Source organism: Triturus cristatus, chromosome 11 (genome assembly GCF_964204655.1).
Source record: "Triturus cristatus chromosome 11, aTriCri1.1, whole genome shotgun sequence".
NCBI classification, from domain to species: domain Eukaryota; kingdom Metazoa; phylum Chordata; class Amphibia; order Caudata; family Salamandridae; genus Triturus; species Triturus cristatus.
In genome coordinates this window covers 712,311,362-712,331,938 of record NC_140594.1, presented here as the reverse complement: position 1 = coordinate 712,331,938, position 20,577 = coordinate 712,311,362, and the positions used below count along the sequence as shown (strand labels likewise).

At 51.6% G+C, this 20,577-nt stretch overlaps 1 protein-coding gene across 2 annotated transcripts in view; it reads right to left on the bottom strand.

Moving 5' to 3' along the window:
- Nucleotides 1-20,577, bottom strand: part of STAG1 (STAG1 cohesin complex component) — a 1,292,585-nt gene that overhangs the window by 132,587 nt on the left and 1,139,421 nt on the right. For both annotated transcript variants that reach the window (XM_085634343.1, XM_085634344.1), the window contains exon 30: nucleotides 10,384-10,555. In XM_085634343.1, coding sequence (XP_085490469.1) covers nucleotides 10,384-10,555 — 172 coding nt within the window. The remainder of the gene's footprint in view (nucleotides 1-10,383; nucleotides 10,556-20,577) is intronic.

Below are 20,577 nucleotides of genomic sequence, written 5' to 3'. Positions count from 1 at the left end.
GAAGCCTGCGGGGCAGACAAATGCAGGGAGCGGAAGAGCGGGTCTGGGGGCTGTGGATGCGGAGATGGCGTAGAACTGCCCCGGGGAAAAAGCAACGATGCGGCGCCCAGTCTCCGGTGGTGAGGAGACAAGGAGACGACAATCCTCCGGAGAGGAAGGGACATCCAGAGAAGAGTCGACGATCTGACGTCGGGAAGGCACCGGGGAGTCCACCATAGGCACCGGTGAGGCCTCGATCGGCGCCAAAGTGTCCACCAGGGGTGCCGAGTCTACCTCCACCACCACGTGCCTCATCGGAGAAGGGGGCGGGGTCGGAGCCAAAGCAGCCAATGAACGGCGACGGAAAGGCGCCGGCTCGACCTCCGACGAGGCAGCCGCCTGCGCCGAACACCGAGAGGGGCCTGGGGAGGCGCCCGGGTCTCGGCCTCCACCCGCGGCACCGCCAGGGCCATGGAGGAAAGGTGTCGACGCCGGCAGGCGTCGCCTCGACCTCCGATAAGACAGCCATCTGCCCAGAGGACCGAGGGGGACTCAGGGACGAGCCCCGAGTTCCGGCGACCTCCTGCGACACCACAGGGAACCAACGGGGCTTTGCGGCGAGGCAGGGACGCCGTGGGTCGAAGAGGAGAACCCCTTAGGGCCGCACCTCGACGACACGACACCTCCAAAACCTGAAGCCGAACCCGTTGGTGAGTCCGCAGAAGGCCCTGCACATGGCGAGGGATCCACGGACGTCACAGGAAGAGGAAGGGTGGAGGCCCCAAAGAAGCCTGCAGAGCCACAGCATAGGCCTTCATCTGGGCCCTTGTCGCCCCAATGCCCGGAAACGGCGGATAGGGTGGCGACGGCGCACGTCCCAAGAGGAACCCGCGCCCTCTGCAGAAGGAGGACAGGGCCTCGGAGGCAAGCTGCAGGAGTTACCGGCAGACGAATGACGCCCGTGGGGCCTCAGTGAAGGATGGTGCCGCAGCTGGAAACGGCGGCTTTTGGACCCATCCGAGGTAAGAGATGGACGCTGCGACGAGACCGATCTGGACAAGCAGGCCAAAAGCAACTTCATCCGGCGCCCCCGCCGGGACTTCGGCTTGAGATGCTGACAAGCTTCGCAGTCCGCGGAATCCTGGTGCTCGCCCAAACACCACATACAAATAGGGTGAGGGTCCGTCGCTGACATCGGACGTGCACAAGAAGTACACGTCATGAAACCCGAAGGCATTGCACACTGTTCCCAACTCCAAGGTGTTAAGAGAGGCCTGAAAACAGGTCAAGGGAACACACTACGGATCCGCGTTGCACGCGGAAAAGAAGGAAACTGACATCAGCGCGCCGGGGTGGGACTTATGTGACCTCGCTGACGTCAGGGCAGGGTCGCTTGGTACCGCCCCCGGTGCGCAGAGATGCTGTGGCAAAGGTTTTCCAATCCAGTCTCTTGCCTGGGGATAATTCAAAGTTAAGGAATCTGCGGCTAGCAGTCTATCAGATATGGGGCATCCCTATACACCAGGAGTCAAAGACTTAAAAGAACAGAGACAAAAAGTCCCCAAAAACTCAGTCAAAAATTGACTGGGGGTACCGCTCTCTCTGGATCTGCGCTTGCTGGCGCAGAAAAAGAAAGAACTGACGTCAGTGCGCAAGGGCGGCGACCAAGTGGCTGCTGTGACGTCATCCCGGCGATCACGACACCTACGACGGACGCAGAGCCGCATGACGGCACCTTCCGACGAGCAGGGGTACTGCTGACAAAAGCTTTCCGGATCCAGTCTGACGCCTGGGGGTAATTCTAAGGTAAGGAATCTATCACTAACGTGTCTCTTTCAGATAGAGTGACTATTAGTGAGGTGGATGCATATAACACTGTGGAAAGCTGCCTTCTGGTCTGCATGATAAGATGAAGCTTCATCGAGAGGCAATGCTTTGGGGGTAAAGCATTCAAAGCTGCATCTTCTGTGGAAGAAGTGAAATACTTAATCCAAGCATCATTTTGATCTTCTCCCTGAAATCTGTTCTTCCTGATTTCTTTCCTCCTCAGCTACTGAATGTTGAGCTGCAGGTGATTGGGGCATTAAAACCGCTGGAAACAAATCGATAGGCCCACTGTTGGTTTTCTTTGGAATGAGAAAACAATGTTATTTTTCAGCGGTTGACATTGTGCAATTGACATATCTGAAGGACTATCTGGAGCGTGAGCTAGTAGAATATGACCTGCTTGTGGATCAATATGCATTTTCTTTTGCATGAAATCTGCCACCCCGCAACTGATAAAACCAATGGACCTGCCCCCAATTTTCGATTACAGTTCAACCTCTTGTCAATGGACTCTCCTTCCGAGTTCCATCTGCTGATGCATCTCAAGTCTCCTTTGAGGGCTGGTCTTGATCTAAGCGCACTGCTGTACCAGAGTCAAGTTCTACTGTAAAGGTTAAACCTTTTTCAGGTTAGTCTTCTGATTGGAAAAGAAAATGCCTTTCAAGGTCAATCTCCATCACTAGTTACTATTTCTTTCAAGGCCATATAGTGCAGTTATTCATCTTTTTTCAGCCTAATTGCTGTTATGTGTCAAAGTGGATTGCCCAGGCTGAAGGGCGCATTCAAGACTATTTGTGACGAAAATATTGTTTGTGCACTCTAAGTGAATCCTCGGTCATAGACACCGTTGGGGTCTATGGGATGATTTTTGAAGGTATGTGTCTTCCAGAATTTGAACTGTTTGGGTCCTGAAAAGTGACTTCCTATCTTATTTATCCACATTATTTAGAACAGACAGTTTAATGTAATGTCTACCCTTAAAATCCTCTTCAAAACAACTCAAGGTGGCTCAGAGACGCTTTCGGCCATCATGATATAGTGGACCCTTACCTACCAAGTTGAATCATCCTTTTTACACCACAAGATTTTGCATGCCATACCCTTCTCTTTGGTGCAGTCCACTAAGGTTAAAGGCCACATGATGGTACTTTCAGGGAAGAGTATGATAGATGTGCAAAATTTAAATGGTGTATGTTTAAACAAACCTCCAATCCCACCTCAGTGATAAGATTATGCAGCTCGGCAAGGTGTCAAAAATGTATTTGTGAATGACCTTCATGGACTCTAAAACTAATTTGTTTCCTGGTTTCCACTCTTCAGAATGGTTTGCCATACGTGCTCAATATCTCAACCAACACTTCTAACAACTCCAGATCAGATGGCAGAAAAATGTTTAGTGTAGTCTGTATTCCTTCACATTTTTGTTTTCAGGGAACATGATCAAGCCATTTGCCACATCACTGAACCCAGAACAAGTTGTATTATCCTGAACCCAACAATAAATAGCTGGAGAGTGCACAGTTTGCGATTCTCCAACACCTACTATAAACATTATTTAACATATGCACTTAACTAAAGAAGAATTGATAATCTCAATACAAGGATCTTGGAAAGGAAAAGTATGCCTGGAAATGCATTTGCTATTTACAGATTAGAGCTAAGCATGATGACCCCAGGTTGACCATCCCCTGTTCCTTAAGACCAGTAGGTCCAGTGCTTCAAATTTGGTGGACTGCTAGATGCCCTTCTTGAGCAATCCCTGTTAACTTTGGAGTGAGAGAAACTCAAATCTGGCATCTGTATCTTCTGGCATCGCACAGCAAAGTCATGTAGGTCAGTTACTAACGTGCTTGAAAATGAACAGTAATTATTTATATTACCAGAATAAAATGGACATTTTTGTTATGCATTAACGGGTAAAGAAAAGTTAGTTTCCCGAAACGATGGTTTGCTGATGCAGTACCAAACGGACTGAAAGGAAGAACTCAATACAGATTCTGCAGCTGAAGTGGTGTCAGTGATGCAACTCATTAAAATCCCTGCTTTGACTACCTTCTTAGCTGGGAAGTCCTACTTGTGGGGATATTTTAAGAAATGACAACCTTCTATGCAGAAAGAACAAGTTACTTACCTTTGGTAACGATGTATCAGTAAGAAACATTAGTTAGTTAGATTCCTCACCTTAGAATATCCCCAGGCGTCAGACTGGATCCGGAAGATATTTTGTCAGCAATACCCCTTGCGCGTCGCTAGGCGTCGTCTGCGGCTCCACGTCCGTCGTCGGTGTCGTCGTGCGCCGGGATGACGTCGGAGTACTTAGACGCCGCCCTCGCGCGCTGACGTCAGTTCTCGTACATAGCCTTCCGCGCCAGGAACGCAGAGCCATGCAAGAGACCGACACTGGTGCCAAAAATAAAATCTAGGGGCCTGAAAAGGATAACCTTAACCCTAGATGTCTGTTCGCAGAACGGGGAGGATGGGTGGGTCGGTGAGGAATCTAACTAACTAATGTTTCTTACAGATACATCGTTACCGAAGGTAAGTAACTTGTTCATCTGAAAGAAACACGTTAGTTAGATTCCTCACCTTAGAATAGATACCCAAGCAATACCAACCCCGGTGGTGGGTCTGCGAACCAAGATCACACCAGAAAGTCCTGGAGGACAGAACGGCCAAAGAAGCCATCCCTCCGGACTTGGCTGTCAAGGCAATAATGCCTGGCAAACGTGTGGAGCGAAGCCCACGTAGCCGACTGACAGATGTCCTGCAAAGGGACACCCCGTCCCAAAGCAGTAGTAGCCGCTGTGGCCCGAGTAGAATGGGCGCGCAGCCCAACAGGAGGGTCCTTTTTTGTCAAGGAATAACAAATTTTGATGCACAAAACGACCCACCGAGAGATGGTCCGTTTGTGCACAGCTTTCCCCTTCTTAGCACCCACATATCCAATGAAAAGTTGGTCGTCCACCCGGAACTGCTTTGTGCGGTCCAGATAAAAGGAGAGCGCACGTTTTGGGTCCAGACGGTGGAGCCTCTCTTCCTCTTTGGAAGGATGCAGAGGCGGAAAGAAGGTGGGCAAGGTGACAGATTGCCCAAGATGAAAGGGGGTCACCACTTCCGGAAGAAAGGAGGGACGAAGGACAACCTTGTCCGGATGAACAGATAGAAAAGGAGGCTTTGATGATAAAGCCTGGAGCTCACTCACCCGTCTAGCCGAGGTGATGGCTACCAGAAAAGCAGTCTTAAGCGTCAGCAGACGAAGAGGACAATTATGAAGACGCTCAAAGGGAGCGCACAGTAGAAATGTGAGAACAAGATTCAAGTCCCACTGAGGCATTACAAAAGGGACAGGAGGGAACGTGTGAGTAATGCCTTTTAGAAAGCGTGTAACTACCGGGGACTTGAAAAGAGAAGGCTGATCAGGAAGCCCTAAGAAGGCAGAGATGGCAGCAAGATAACCTTTCAAGGTGCCCAAGGCAGAGCCCTGCTGGGCCAAGGAAAGAAGAAAGAGGAGAACCTCAGAAAGAGGGGCGGAAAGGAGATCCACAGCCTTTGCTGTGCACCATGCCACAAATTTGTTCCACCGGCAGGCGTATACCGTCTTTGTGGAGGGACGCCTGGCTGCCAGAATGATATCACAGACTTCAGGAGGCAAGTCAAATGGCATCAACTGCCGCCGCTCAATCTCCACGCATGGAGGTGGAGGCTGGACAGGTTCGGGGGGAGGACCGTCCCCTGCTGCTGCGACAGAAGATCCTCCCGAAGGGGCAGACGTATCGGAGGATCGGTCAACAGACTGAGTAGCTCGGGATACCAGTACCTTCGTGCCCAGTCCGGAGCCACCAAGATGACTTGGGCCCGGTCGCGCCTGATCTTCTTCAGCACTCTGGGCAGAAGTGGTATAGGCGGAAAGGCGTACAACAGACCGCAACTCCACTTGTGACGAAAAGCGTCGCCGAGCGAGTGCCGCCTTGGAAATTCCAACGCGCAGAACTGCTGACATTGCGCGTTCTCTTCGTGGCGAATAGATCTAACCAAGGCTCTCCCCACTGCTGAAAGAGGCCTTGTGCCACTTCGGAGTTCAGACGCCATTCGTGATCCATCATGCACCGGCAGCTGAGTTCGTCTGCTCTGGCGTTCAGAGAGCCCGCCAGATGTTGAACCACTAGGGTGACGCCCTGGTGTTCCAGCCATGTCCAGAGGCACAGAGCCTCCTGACAAAGGGTCCACGACCCCACCCCGCCCTGTTTGTTGCAATACCACATGGCGGTGGTGTTGTCCGTGAACACCTGCACGACACTTCCCCTGACAGAGGGAAGGAAGGCTTTCAGTGCAAGTCGGATCGCTCTCAACTCCAACAGGTTGATGTGGAGACGAGACTCCGCCGGAGACCAGAGACCTCTGATCTCCGCCTCTCCCATATGGCCACCCCATCCCAGGAGGGACGCATCCGTCACTACGACATGCTCTGGTTGGGGAAGAGAGAGGCTCTTGCCCATGACCCAATCGCGGTCCGTGAGCCACCACTGCAACTGCTGTGCAGTGCCCTCCGAGATCAAGACATGGTCGGACAGGTTTCCTTGATGCTGGGCCCACTGAAACTTCAGGTCCCACTGCAGAGCCCGCATGCGCCGCCTGGCGTGATGCACTAGTAGGATGCAGGAGGCCATCAGCCCCAGAAGCCGCAACACAAGCCTGACCGAAACCCAGGATAGAGGCCGAAAGATGGGAATCTGGGCCTGAAAATCCCGGTCCCGCTGTTCCGGTGGATAGACACGGAACTGCGCCGAATCGAGAATCGCTCCGATGAAGAGGAGCTTCTGAGAGGGACTCGGGTGAGACTTCGGCACGTTGATGGAAAACCCCAGCAAATGCAAGAGATCCGCCGTAGTCTGGAGGTGGGAGACGACTGCCTGGGGCGAGCCCGCCTTCAACAACCAGTCGTCGAGATAGGGGAAGACTGGAACCCCTGATCGGCGCAGATGAGCTGCGACCACCGCCATCACTTTTGTGAACACCCGAGGGGCACTGGTGAGGCCGAAGGGGAGCACAGTGAACTGAAAGTGCTCCTGGCCCACCGTGAACCGCAGGTAACGCCGGTGGGCCGGCAGGACGGGGATGTGGAAATAAGCGTCCTGCAAGTCCAACGCTACCATCCAGTCTCCAGGGTCTAGGGCAGCTAGAACCTGAGCCAAAGTTAACATTTTGAACCGTTCCTTCCGGAGGAAGGCATTGACGTTCCGGAGGTCCAAGATAGGGCGTAGGCCCCCCTTGCCCTTCTTGGGAACCAGAAAGTAGTGGGAATAACAACCACGACCTACTTCTGGACTCGGAACGTGCTCGACGGCCTCTTTGGCCAAAAGGGCCGAAACTTCCTCTCGCAGAAGATTCAAATGATCCTCCGAGATACGGTGGTGCTGCAGTGGCATGGCTGGAGGGGTCGTCTCGAAGGGGAGGGAGTAGCCCCTTAGGACGATTTGCAGCACCCACCTGTCCGAAGTGATGGTACGCCAGTGGAGCAGGTTATGGCGAACTCTGCCGCCCACTGGCGAGGAATGAGCCGGAAAGCTCGGACTAGGAAGGCTTGGAGGCGGATGCTGCCAGGGTGGATGTGGGCTGACCGCGTCGGCCTCCAGAACCGCCTCGGCGGAAACCACGTCCGCGACCGTGCGCAGGTTGGGTCTGCGGCTGGTGGCTAGGCGGACGTGAGGAGGCGCCCCTTCCTTGGCCACGAAAGGGGCGAAAATCGGAAGGTTGCAATCGCGGGGCCGAGAGGCCCAAGGACTTGGCCGTAGCCCGGGAGTCCTTAAAGCGATTCAGCGCACTGTCCGCTTTCTCACCAAAAAGGCGAGTGCCATCAAAGGGCATGTCCATGAGAGTGCTCTGGACATCCCCCGAAAAAGACGTGGACCGCAGCCAGGCGTGACGTCTAAACGCCACCGTGGTAGAAATCACCCTACCCAGCGAGTCCGTCGTGTCAAGCCCACATCGGATTGCATGTCGTGCTGCATCCCTCCCATCGGCCAGAGCCTGGGTAAGTCGTGTTCGGGCCTCCTCCGTGCACAGGGGCAGCACGTCCTCCACCATATCCCACAGAGAGTGGGAATAACGGTCCAAAAGACAGGCGGTGTTTAAAGACCGCAGACCCAAACTAAGGGAGGAGAACAGCTTTTTGCCAAACTGTTCCAGTCTCTTGGAATCCCGGTCCGGCGGGGCGGTCGGGAAGGAGGATTGGGAGGTAGAAGCCTGGATAACCAGGCTCTCGGGTGTGGGGTGTTGGGACAGAAAACTGGGGTCGCCCGGAGCAGGGCGGTGGCGCCTGGCAACGTTCCTGTCCACAGGAGAAACTGTGGAGGGCTTGGACCAGGTGCCCTGCAGAACGTCAATGAGGGCCTCATTGAATTGCAGCAGAGGCTCAGTGGAGCTTGCTGCAGACTGAAGCACCTCGGTGAGGACGTTAGTCCTCACAGCCACGGCAGGCGGCTCGAGCCCAAGGGCTGCGGCGGTGAGGACGTTAGTCCTCACAGCCACGGCAGGCGGCTCGAGCCCAAGGGCTGCGGCCGCCTTGCGCAGCACCACAGAGAAAGCAGCACCCTCCTCCGAAGCCACAGTCGGAGGAGAGATGAATCCAGTGTCTGGTGAGGTATCCAGACCACTGGCCTCCCCCAGTTCATCTGCCCAGTCCTGTGACAGCTGTGCCTGAACAGCCATAGGATCCTCGGACCCCTCTCATTCGCCCCCGTCATCCGATTCCTGGTAAACAGGAGGAAGGATCGGAGCCGGACGGTAGACATAATGCGTTTCTAACGGCGCCGTACGCGGCGTCCATCGACGCCGCAACGGCGCCGGATCCGGAGCGGGGCTGAACTGGGGAACGACGCCGAGCGGAGCCGGCGTTGGAGGTGGAACCGGTGTAGACGCCGGCGGAGGAGGCGTGACAAGGTCGACCGGCGTCGACGGGGACGAGTCCCTCGGGGACCTGCAGCGTCGGGGCTGGAGCCGGCGACGGAGCCGCCGGCATGCAAGGTTGCCCAGTCGGGTCCGCGGGGTCCGAAGGCGCGCCAGCGGGCGTCGACGGCGGAGCCAGGCTCCTCATGGCCGAGAGGAAGGCACTGACTTCCGCCGGCGTCGCGTCAGTCCCAGGGACCGGCGGGTATGGGGACTTGCGCGGCGCCTGTGGTGCCGCTGGAGCCGCGGGGGTGGAACCACCCTGACCCTCGGCCGAGTCGCGCGACCGGCGAGGGGAGTCCGAAGAGCGGTGTCGCCTCTTGGACTTCTTGGAGTGCTTCGACTTACCCGAAGACTTGGAGCCAGACGAGCGCTGATGACGTCGGCTGCGGCTCCGCGACCTATCCTTGGACCTCCTCCTGGACCGGGATCGAGAGGGGCGCGGAGCCGAGTGGCGAATCTCGAGGAGCTTACGGGACCGCTCCCGTCTAGCCTTCGAGGTCAGGGCCTTGCAGTCGGAACACGACTCCGCGTCGTGGTCGAGGCCCAAACAGTAAAGGCACCGGCGGTGATGATCCGTAACCGACATCAAGCGGTTACAGTCAGTACAGGCTTTGAAACCAGGCATCCTACCGGCACCGGAGTCGAGACAAGATCAAAAAGGATCAAAAACACTTAGTTAAAAAAGACTAAAAGGGGTAGCTCTCCCGGATCTGCGCTTACTGGCGCGGAAAAAAGAAGAACTGACGTCAGCGCGCGAGGGCGGCGTTTAAGTACCGACGACGTAATCCCGGCGCACGACGCCGACGACGGATGCGGAGCCGCAGACGACGCCTAGCGACGCGCAAGGGGTATTGCTGACGAAAAATCTTCCGGATCCAGTCTGACGCCTGGGGATATTCTAAGGTGAGGAATCTAACTAACGTGTTTCTTTCAGATGTACATCATCATTAGGAAACCGCTAGCCTCTGAAATACTTTGGGATGCACCTTAAATGATGATGCTATAAGCAGTTGTATCTCAGCCAAGTCACAAGGCTTTACCTTACTCATTACCCCACCTTTCTCATTGTGAAGTAATTCATCAACACCCCCACAAATACTAAAAACATTTAGTGCAATTCTTTTGATGGACTACCTGCACTAGATCATAATTAATTCACAGGCAAATCTTTCATAATAGCGCTGAGGACAGGATATGTGCAGAGAACCCAGCAGTTATAAGTAACCAACATAAATAAAATTCAGTTTTTCCGCTCGCCCTGTAGTACCAGTCACCTATAAACACTATTTGGTGTGATGAAAATTACAAGTTACCACCATCCAAGCAGCGGACCAAAACTTACCACAAAGAGCAACTAACCACATCTGAGGCGGACATTCCTTTACAACTCTGCACAAGGTGTAGTGCACCTTATAATCATGATGGAAATCCGGTCAACCCAAAGGTGTCACCTATTATAAGGCAGTAGCGGAAAAAGCTTACCAGCAGTGATCCAATTTCACCAGCGGCTTAAGACTTACTTATTGACTAATAAGCTTCTGCAGGCTTAATTTAATTTGTTATTGATGAATCCTTGGATAGATTATTTCAACCCTCTTCCATGGCACAGCAACAAAACCCAGTACGTACTTGTGCAAAAAGTCTGATTCAGAGCCTTGCTCTGACTCTTGCTCTGGAATCTGTTCCACCAAAGGCCTCGGATTCTCTCTCAGTACAGTTGAGGTAAGTTGAGGTGTTTGCAGAGCTCCAGGAGTTTGAATACTGTCATTCCTGGTGATCCAAGAGCTATCCATGGTTTCATCTGCAAAAAACACACATTGGACTTTACTGCATAAAACCCAACCTACAAACTTATTTTAGTATTTCATAAAACAAATTAATTAGTTCCTCTTATTTAGCAACACTAAAATACTTACACAAACATTTGCGGGCATATTAACATAATTTTGTGTATTGATGGCAAAGTCCTATTGAGTCAAACACCGCAAAACTTCACATATATTTAATACTAGTTTCTACATGAACTTGGCTCACGTTACTAAACATTCAGAGGTTTTGCTCCTAGTGTCATGTTAGGGATCCAGGTTAGGACCCTCCTAATCTTCAAATATTAGGAAGTATTGTTAGACCGCACTTTAAGTGGTGTAATTGGGGGGGCTGTATCTTCTGTGTGTTCTTCCACTTCGGTGGTGTGTGCGCACTGGGGGTAGATTGACAGCTACCCCCTTGCCTGAAGAACAAGTTACTTACCTTCGGTAACTATGTATCTGTAAGAAACATTAGTTAGATTCCTCACCTTAGAATATCCCCAGGCGTCAGACTGGATCCGGAAGATTTTTCGTCAGCAATACCCCTTGCGCGTCGCTAGGCGTCGTCTGCGGCTCCGCGTCCGTCGTCGGCGTCGTGCGCCGGAATGACGTCGGAGTACTTAGACGCCGCCCTCGCGCGCTGACGTCAGTCCTTTTTTCGCGCCAGTAAGCGCAGATCCGGGAGAGCTACCCCTTTAGTCAATTTTTGACTAGCTTTTTGATCCTTTTTGATCCTGTCAATCGACTCCGGTGCCGGTAGGATGCCTGGTTTTAAAGCCTGTGCTGACTGTAACCGCCTGATGTCGGTTACGGACCATCACCGCCGGTGCCTGTACTGTTTGGGCCTCGACCACGACGCGGAGTCGTGTTCCGACTGCAAGGCCCTGACCTCGAAGGCTAGACGGGAGCGGTCCCGTAAGCTTCTCGAGATCCGCCACTCGGCAGCCGACGTCACCATCGGTCGTCGGGATCCAAGTCTTCGGGTAAGTCGAAGCATTCCAAGAAGTCCAAGAGGCGACATACTAATCTGGGGGGCTGGGTTGCCTGCTAGGTCACGCCTTATGGGTGGGACCTGGGAGGGGGGTGGTTACACCCCCTTCCCTTTGTCCAGTTTCGCGGCAGGACTGGGGCTGGTGTGCCCCAGCACCGGTTTGAACTGGACTATGCATGGAGCACCTTGTGTGCCCCAGGCAGTGTCTCGTTTCTTTCATCTTTCCCTGCCCCAATACACTAAGGCCTGTCTGGGGTGGTGCTCGCACCTCCCAAGGCAGGAAACCTATTGTCCAAGCCTCCCTTGCCGGGTTCACTCCCAGCAGCAGGAGGTCAGACTTGTGTCGTGGCAGCAGCATCCATTTTGTGATGCCGGGGCTCTGGTTAACTTTAACCGGGTAAGTAGGTTACAACATGTCTTCTCCCTCTAGAAGGGTGGGATAATATCCTCATCCCAAGAAATGGGATGGGGGTATTATTCCAAAGTGTTAGACACCTTACACGACATGTTTTGATAAAGCCAAACCATAGTTACCATAACCGTTTAAGATTATAAGGCACTTTAAGAGTATATGGTAGGCTATCTCGTAGAACAGCTATAAGGACATGGTTCCGAAAGCTGTAGAAAGGCTCAGCTCATGCTAGAGCACCATCTCACATGCTACCAAGCACTCTGCCTCCAGGATTGTTAAGACCTGCCATAGGAGTGGCTGATAGGTACACATGTGTCTATATACAAGATAGGTATAGGAATACTACACCTAAGCAAGGAGTGATTACACGACCTTGCCCCAGCTGAGTGATCAGCCAGTTGTGTCATAATGGAAGGCCAGGCCAGGGGTGGCATAATACATGCTGCAGCCCCTGGTAGGCCTAGGATACACCTATGCCCTGGGTACCTAAGGTACACTGTACAGGGGCCAATAAGGTGATCCTATCCAAATGGGTTATGCACCTAAAGTACATAGTATCAATTTAGAGAGAGAACAGCAGGGCTGTGGGTCTGATTAGCAGGCCCACAGTCACATCTAAGTCGAAAACCAGAAAGCAAAAGCAAAAAGTGGGGGTGAACATAGAAAGCAGACCCTACTCTCCTACAGCCTGTCGCAAGCAGGTGGTATGGGTGGAGAGGTTGTCACGAAAGGGGAGGGAGTATCCTCTTCAAACAATTTGGATAACCCATTGGTCCAACGTTATCGACCTCCAGTGGGAAGGTTGATGGCGTATCCAGACTCCCACTGGGTGCCCACAATGGTAAGAGGGCAGGTGGGTGGACTGATATTACAATCTGGCTGCTTGACCCATGGGACCTGTGGGTACCACGTTCTCGGCCAGGCACAGGCTGGGAAGGTTGAGTGCCACAGTAGCTGGGAAGGTATATACACAGCTGGAGACCCCTTCAGTGGCCAGGAAGGATCAAAAGGTGGATTGGAGGTGGTGAGGGGCCATGGAAAGGCCCAAGGACCTGGATGTAGCCCTGCTTTCCTTAAAGCGCTCAAGCGCTGAATCCACCTGTTTCCGAAGAGACAGGAACAATCGAAGAGCATGTCCATAAGCGATGCTTGAATATCCCCTGAAAAGCCAGTTATTCTCAGTCTGATGTGGCGCCGTAAGGCCACAGTCGAGGAAACCATTCTGCCCAGCGAGTCGGTGGTATCCAGTCAGCATCTGATCGTGAACTTGGCTACATCTCTCCCGCTGGTACTAGCCTGGGAGAGTATGTTCTCTTCTGGAACCACGGGCAGCACCTGCGCAACCAAATCCTATATAGCATGTGATTAACAGCTCAAAAGGCATGCAGTGTTCATGGACCACAGTGCCAGGCTGGAAGAAAACATCTTCCCTTAAGGTGTCCAGCCTCTGGGATTCCCTATTCTGTGGGGCAGAGGAGAATGCATCAGGATTTACGTGGCCGTAGAGGCTTGTACCATCAAGCTCTCCGGGGTAGGGTGTTGTATGAGAGAATTGTGGTCCCCTGGGGCAGTGGACAATAGTCCTGTTCACAGCAGCCCCTGTGCTTGGATTTGAGCAGATCTCAAGCAGAACGTCTGTAAGGGCTTCATTAAACGGGAAGGAAGGGGACACAAACACTCCTGGCTGAATCAGCTCCATCAAGACGTTTGTCTTGACTACCACTGAGGGCAGGCCAAGGTCCAGGGCCTCGGCCTCCCTTACCACCACCATTACAAAGGACGCTCCATCCTCTGTAGGCACAGTAGGGGAGAAGGCATGCCAGTATCCGGAGATGTGTTCAGTCCACTGGCCTCGGCCAAGACCGCACACCAGTCCATTTGAGGATCTAAAGGCTGGTATTCCTCATTGTCCAGCGACCCCTCCCAATCCTACCCAAGTCCTAGCCCATAGAAATAGGGCTCAGGCGCTGGCCTGGAAGGCATGGCTCCAGTCCTCGGACGCCCCTCCGGCTCTGTGTCGGAGCCGGGAAACAAAATGGAACAGCAACGCCGGTGGGTGCCGGGAGCAGCGACATCACTTACGAACCAGCGCCGGGGAAGGTCAACGTGGCACAACTGGCGTTGGCCCAGATCCATCTGAGGATCCAAGGGGTCAGACTAACGCCAGAGCAGCCGGCGTGAAAGCAGTAGGGGCCTCTCCAGAGACTGTGGGGCCTGAATACGCGAGCCGGTCAATCAAATATGAGGCACATGGCCTCACAAGACTATTTGCTCCGGCCACCTGGAAATTCAGGAAGCACGGAGCCGACCTGGGCACTCGCTCAACCTTAGAGCCAGGCCTAAAATTACAAAGCTCCCTCATCTTGTCAGCCAAGGTGAAGTCAAAGACCTTTTTGACTTCACTCTTCTTGTGGTGGGATTTACCCAAGTGGCCTGATGACTGAGTGTGATGAAGATTTCGGGCTCTACGGCAGATCCCAGGATCAAGATCATCATGGCGTGTCATGTCACCAGGAGCTTGAGGGACTGCTCTCTTAAGGCCTTCGGATTCATAGCATGACAGTCGACGCAGGTTTACACGTCATGGTAAAACTGGAGGCAAAGGCAAACAAGATCCGGGTCTGTCCACCGACATCAATCAGTGAGAGGAGTCGCAGGGCTTGAAGCTGACCTTCCTAGATGACGTTCCTGACACACCAAGAGGAAAAACTCTCAAAAGACTTCGACAAAAGTGACGAAGGGTAACCGCACATCACTTCCGGCGTGGATGCTGCCGCCACGGAAAAGTTGTGTGTCTAGTCTGACGCTTGGGGATAATTCTAAGGTAAGGAATCTGCAGTTAGAAGTCTCTATCATGTACTCTAATTACAACAAACCTAAGATGCTGGCAGAGAATTGGTTTGAAGTGTGGAAGTAGGTGTCCTAGAGATGGAGGGTCACCATATGGTTCCAGAAGAAGAGCATTGGAATGACGCTGTGAAGTACAGTTATTTTGAAGTGCTCTGACGCGATGGACCGATTCAGCGAGCCCGGTTGAGTATCAGCCACAAAGTCCTCTATATTTGGGGAAGAGAAAGTAGAGGGGATAGATGTCCTTTCCTTGATGTTGAGGAGGGAAAGGTTTGCTAGCTCCATTTTAGAGCAAAGCCTGCAATTTCTCTTGCAATAGCCACTGGTAGTCGGTGTGAGAAAGTGCCATCTTTCTTGCACGGTATGCCCCCACTTTTTGCTGAATTGCTGAATGTATTTTGACCGAGTGTGCCCTGGGCTCCTGTCAATCAGGTGCCCAGGGCCTATGTTCCTTCCCTAAACCAAAACCTCCAACCCAAATTGGCAAACCCTGGCCACATGTCAGCCCCTCCCTAGGCACCCAGGGCCTTGTGACCAGGGAAGGCCTCTAAGGGCTGCAGCACTCATTGTGTCACACTTAGAGGCCCTGTACCCTAACACACACACACTGCCCTTGCAGGCTGAGTGTCTGGATACAGGACAAAACAGAGTCGACATGGCGCACATCCCTGTGTGCCATGCCCACAACCTATACTGCCCTGGCATACATCAGCCACCCCTCTAGCTGGGAGCTTGTCAAACACGAACTCCACAGCATCATAATGGCAACACTGAAGACTGAGAAGTTTGGTATCAAACTGCTCAGCACATTAAACACACACTGATGCCAGTGTGGGATTTAATGTACCAAGCACCACAGAGGGCATTTTAGAGAGGCCCCCTGAAACCTAACCTACAATCCACGTCTGGTCTGAGAGGCTGCCACACAGCAGACATGTTGCTGATCCCCTGGGTAGGAGAGCCCCTGCTCTCCTGGGCCTGCAACAATGCACATCCTGGGCGAGGTGCTAGATCTCCCCCAGGATGGGCAGGGGGGAAGCTTTAAAGTCATGCCGCCTCTGTGAGCGTCCCCAGGCCACTTGCAACCCCCACTCTGGCAGGAAGCTTGGCCGGAAACTCCAAATAAGGACAGGTGATGTGCCAGCCTGCCAACCCCACCCCTCAGGTGGGGGAGGCAAGGTGAAGCACATCTCCGGGCGCTCGCCATCTTAAAGATGGGAGACCCTACCCAATCAGGACTAGGCTACTGCCCCCATCCCACAGGAGAGTGGCAGAATAGGGGGTGTACCCACCCCAGGACAGGGACTCATTGGTCCCTGCCCTTTACCTACCTGTAACGCCCCTAAATCTAGTATTTAGGGGCACCCTGAACCTTCCTTCCCCAGATTCCAGAATACAAAGAAGAGCAAGAAGAAAGAAGACCTGCCCTGCAGCTGCTAAGAAGAGAAAGACACCAAGTGCTTTGGCCCCAGCCATACCGGCCTGTCGACCCTCGAACCTGCTCCTGCTACAACCCGGCACCTCTTGTGGCCAGAAACCTCACAAACCAAGGAGGACCTGGCTACCTTTTGGCTCTAAGCACCTGGGACTCCCAGGAGTAGAGGCTCTACTCAAAATCTGCTTCTAATCCCTGGCATCAGCCCGGAAGCGCGAACCCTTCATACTCTGCACCCGCCAAGCCTTGCCTGTGCCGGAGTGAACAAAGACCACCCCACGGCGACTGTGACCCCGAGTCCGGCACCCAAGGACTTCCCTCGACGCCTGCAGCCTCAGACCCAGGTAGCCCCCAACCGCGATCAACAGAGGGTAAGATTTCCCGACACCAAAAGGCACCCCTGCACCCGGCGCACTGCAGCCCCCTGTGCCCAACTCCGGGGTACCTACCTATCCTCCAACTACCCAATTAACTCTCGAAGTGGTGGTGGCACCTGAAGAATCTTCGTCCCCGAGCTTGCTGTCTTTTTCCAAACCGGAGCTTTCCCATTGAAATCAATTGAGCGCCCGAAGGCTCAAAAGCACCTTGCGCCCAGCCGCCCAAGTGGCCCTGGCAGTGTAACCTCTACACCTATCTACTTCCCCATTTGCCCTGAGCAAGTGACCAGGAGCCCAGCTCCCACAACCTCATGGATTGCTAGTCAGCAGCCACCAACCAAGGCCCCCCTGCCTCCCATAGGATAACATTGGGCCTAACTCTATCTGCACCCGGCTGCCCCAGTGCCGCTGAGGGTGAGACAACTGTACCTACCTGACCCTGGGAGACTATGCCCAGAACCGTAACTCTGCCAGTCGAGTACCTTACCTTAACGCCAATAACTCAATTTTCTCCATAGGGTAACATTGACTGGTTTCTTCTGAAATTTCTTGTAAGTGTGGAGTTTTCAAAACTTAAAATATTCACCAAAAATCAGCCGAGTAACGAAAATACTCACCTGGTATTAGGTGAGCTCCCAGTGCTGTATCTTGGTGCTCAGCACTGACCCTGAAAAATATTCACAACCGTACTTACCAGTAACCCAATTTTCTTCCATAGGAAACCATTGACTGTTTTTCTGTGAAATTTCTTCTAAGTGTCGATTTCTGTAAACTTTAAATATTCTTTAAAAATCGTATAAATTGTGACAACGTAATTACTTACCTGTTTTGGATAAAGGTCCCAGTACTGAGTCTAGGCACCCAGTACTGGATTACAAAAGTAATGAGAACATACTATACCTGCAACTTGAATTTTCTTCCATAGGGAACCATTGATTGTTTTCTATGAAATATTTTCTAAGTGTCAACTTTTTAAAATAGCAAAATATTGTCTAAAAATCATAACAGTAACTAAGTCGACTTTTATCACTTGTTTCTAGGTACTGTCCCAGGACTGAATCTAGGATCCAGTCCTGGAATCCCACAAGTAATCCTGAAAGTAATCTATTGCAAATAACTTAAAACTTCCATTGAACTCAATGCATTATTGTGTTTAAAATTGTGTTGCCTATTGCAACAACTTGTAACTTTCTACAAAAGCCAACTGCATATTGCAAAATTATTTATACAAAGCATCTCATTCTGAGAAAGTATATTTTAATACCTATTGTTGGTTCTAAAATAAAACAAGCATATATTTTTTTAGATATAAACCATTGACCTAGAGTTCAGTTATTGAGTGTGTGAGACCATTTGCTGACTGAGTGTGTGCAACAAATGCTTTACACTGTCCTCTGATACTGCCTTACTGCTCGACCAAGCTACCACTTTAGAGAGTAAGGTTATATCGAACTTTAACCTCTGGGGACTGTGGACTCTGTACACCCTGTACCTATTTGGGAACAGTACATACAGAGCCACTTCCTCACAGTCGGCTCATGCTGTGATAGTGTGGTGCAATATTTGGTCATTTGTCATGGAATTCCAGACCGTAGTTAGAGGCAACGATGGAAAGCAGCGAATTATCTGAGGTTATGTCCTCTCACTGACGAAGGTATAAACAGATACATTGCACAACAGGTATAGAGTGGTTGGTTGGGGGAGCATTTGGTGTGAGGGGTGGGGTGTAATGTGTGGAAGGTAATTAATTTGAGGACGATGAACTCTTGCTTTGCACACCTCTGCCCTTTCTGCGTCCATTTACCCAGAATCTATCTCTGGGAAAAGGTTAGGTGATTTGACAGGTGTGACTGGTACGGTTGTCTTTGGGCAGCACATGATGTCTGCAGGGTACCAAACAGAACTTCAGAGGCTGGGTTTTTAGTGCTGTCCCAGCCTTCATCAACTCTCTCTTTCTTGATCTTTAACAACACAGTCTACTTGTGGACCACAGAGATGATCCTCGTCAAATGGTAGGGTAGCAAGGTGCTGTTGGACTTCCAAGTGGAAAAAGAATAATTGATGGACAAAATGCAGAACAATGTCATGCATTCACCCCAGTACAGAGATCTGGGCCTAAATTAATGTTTTTTTTGCTCCCCATGCCATTCCAGTTTGAACCCAGCCATATGCAAAACAGTCTTGACCCAGCACCCAATGGTAACAGTCCAGCCCGAACTGGCAGGCCAGGTCCTCCCTTGACTGGAAACAAGCATCCTAGGACCGGATTCTGGGTTTCACCCCTCATCAGCCAGGATAGCTTGACTCCAGTGGCATGGAGAGCAAGGGACCCAGATCTGGGCATACCTGTCCCTCTCAGGGTAACACATGCAAAAAGAACAATTGATAGACAAAATGCAGAACAATGTCATACGTTCACCCAAAAACAGAGATCTTGGCCTAAATCCATCCTTTTATTGCTCCCATGCCATTCCAGTTTGAACCCAGCCACATGAAAATCAGTCAGAGTACAATGGTGTTTATGTTGCTTGAGGCTGCATCAGCAGCACAAAAGGTGCACTTGATAGTGGCATTTGAAATTATTTTGCCCTGAAGGGCACATTCTTTGCTTCTCTTTCTTTATGCCTCTGGTAGGAGCTTCATGAGCCCCAGCATCTCCTCCCATTGATATATTTGTAGAGCAGTTCGACTGGGTTGGCGATGCGTCTGTGTGCAAGCTTCCATTGCCACCATCATACCAGTGGAATTGATTTTCTTGCTCCCATCAACAGTAAGAGGTATCCCACTGGGGCCCGATGGTATGCACTGTTACATGCTGTGCCATCTGTACGACAAGGGAATTAGGTGGAACATGCCAGTAAATGTAATCCTGTGGGTGGCCTTCCATTTCTTTTACACCAGAGATGTGACAACACGTCTTCACTGGATATTTGTAGTTTTCAGCTGAGCACCTCAAAGTGCTTTTAAGCATAAGCAAGTTCTGGATAGCGGTTTGGTTTTTGAGACTGCCTCCGTAAGGAAATACTCTTCCTCCACAGTTTAATTTTAAGGTGGTCTGTTGCTTGCTGGATGACTGCATGATGTGCAGTTGTGTTGCTGGGGATAGAAAGTTTTATGGGGTGTAGCTTTAAAGATAGATCGTCCTGAAGTATTCATGCTATAATCATGGCAACTGTTGACTCCCATCGTTGGTCGGCATAGGCTCCTCGTATGGGTTTGGTTGGTCTTCAGTTTGGCCTGGTCTAAGCCTGTATGAATAAACTGAGCTAAACACGATAAATGTGTTGGTGATAGTACTTCGGTCCCTAATCTTTTTCTTTGGAACAGGGAAAACCCAGAATTTTCTAATGTTGCCTCTTCCTTGCTTTTTTCATAGCATGAAGCTCTCCAGCTGGTGGAGGCAGTGCTAAGATCTAGACAGAGAATGGATCAATGAATGTCCTTGTTTGAAATATGCCAGAGGGATCTTGTTCTTCAGCACATACGAGATTACTCTGGGCCAAGTTCAGTGCCTGTCTTGAGGGTGCTTTGGAACAGATTTTGGTTCTGAAACGGCTGCACAGACTCTAAGGGGTGAATCTGTGTATTTCAGTGTTGAGGATCTGAAGTTTTGTGATTCTCTGACACCAAATGTACCTTTCGAGTGGCTACAGTGAGCAGTACTGACTGTCTAAGCCTTTTTGGAAGAGATTCTGGGCTTATGGCATAGATCTCCCTGGCTGCTATGCTATGCTTGAAGTTAGGGCCAGGAGGAAATATCCTCAGTGTATGGAGTTTGTAACGTGGGTGTGGATTTCATGTGGGTGGTGGAGATTAATGTTCTCCAATGTTGGAGAATACACATTTTGGACTCCACATCATCCTCTGGACTACTGAAGGCCCCATCCCTTTCCTCGTTAGAGTAAGTGCCTTTGATGCCCTGTCTGCACCGCAGCTCATAAGAGACTTGG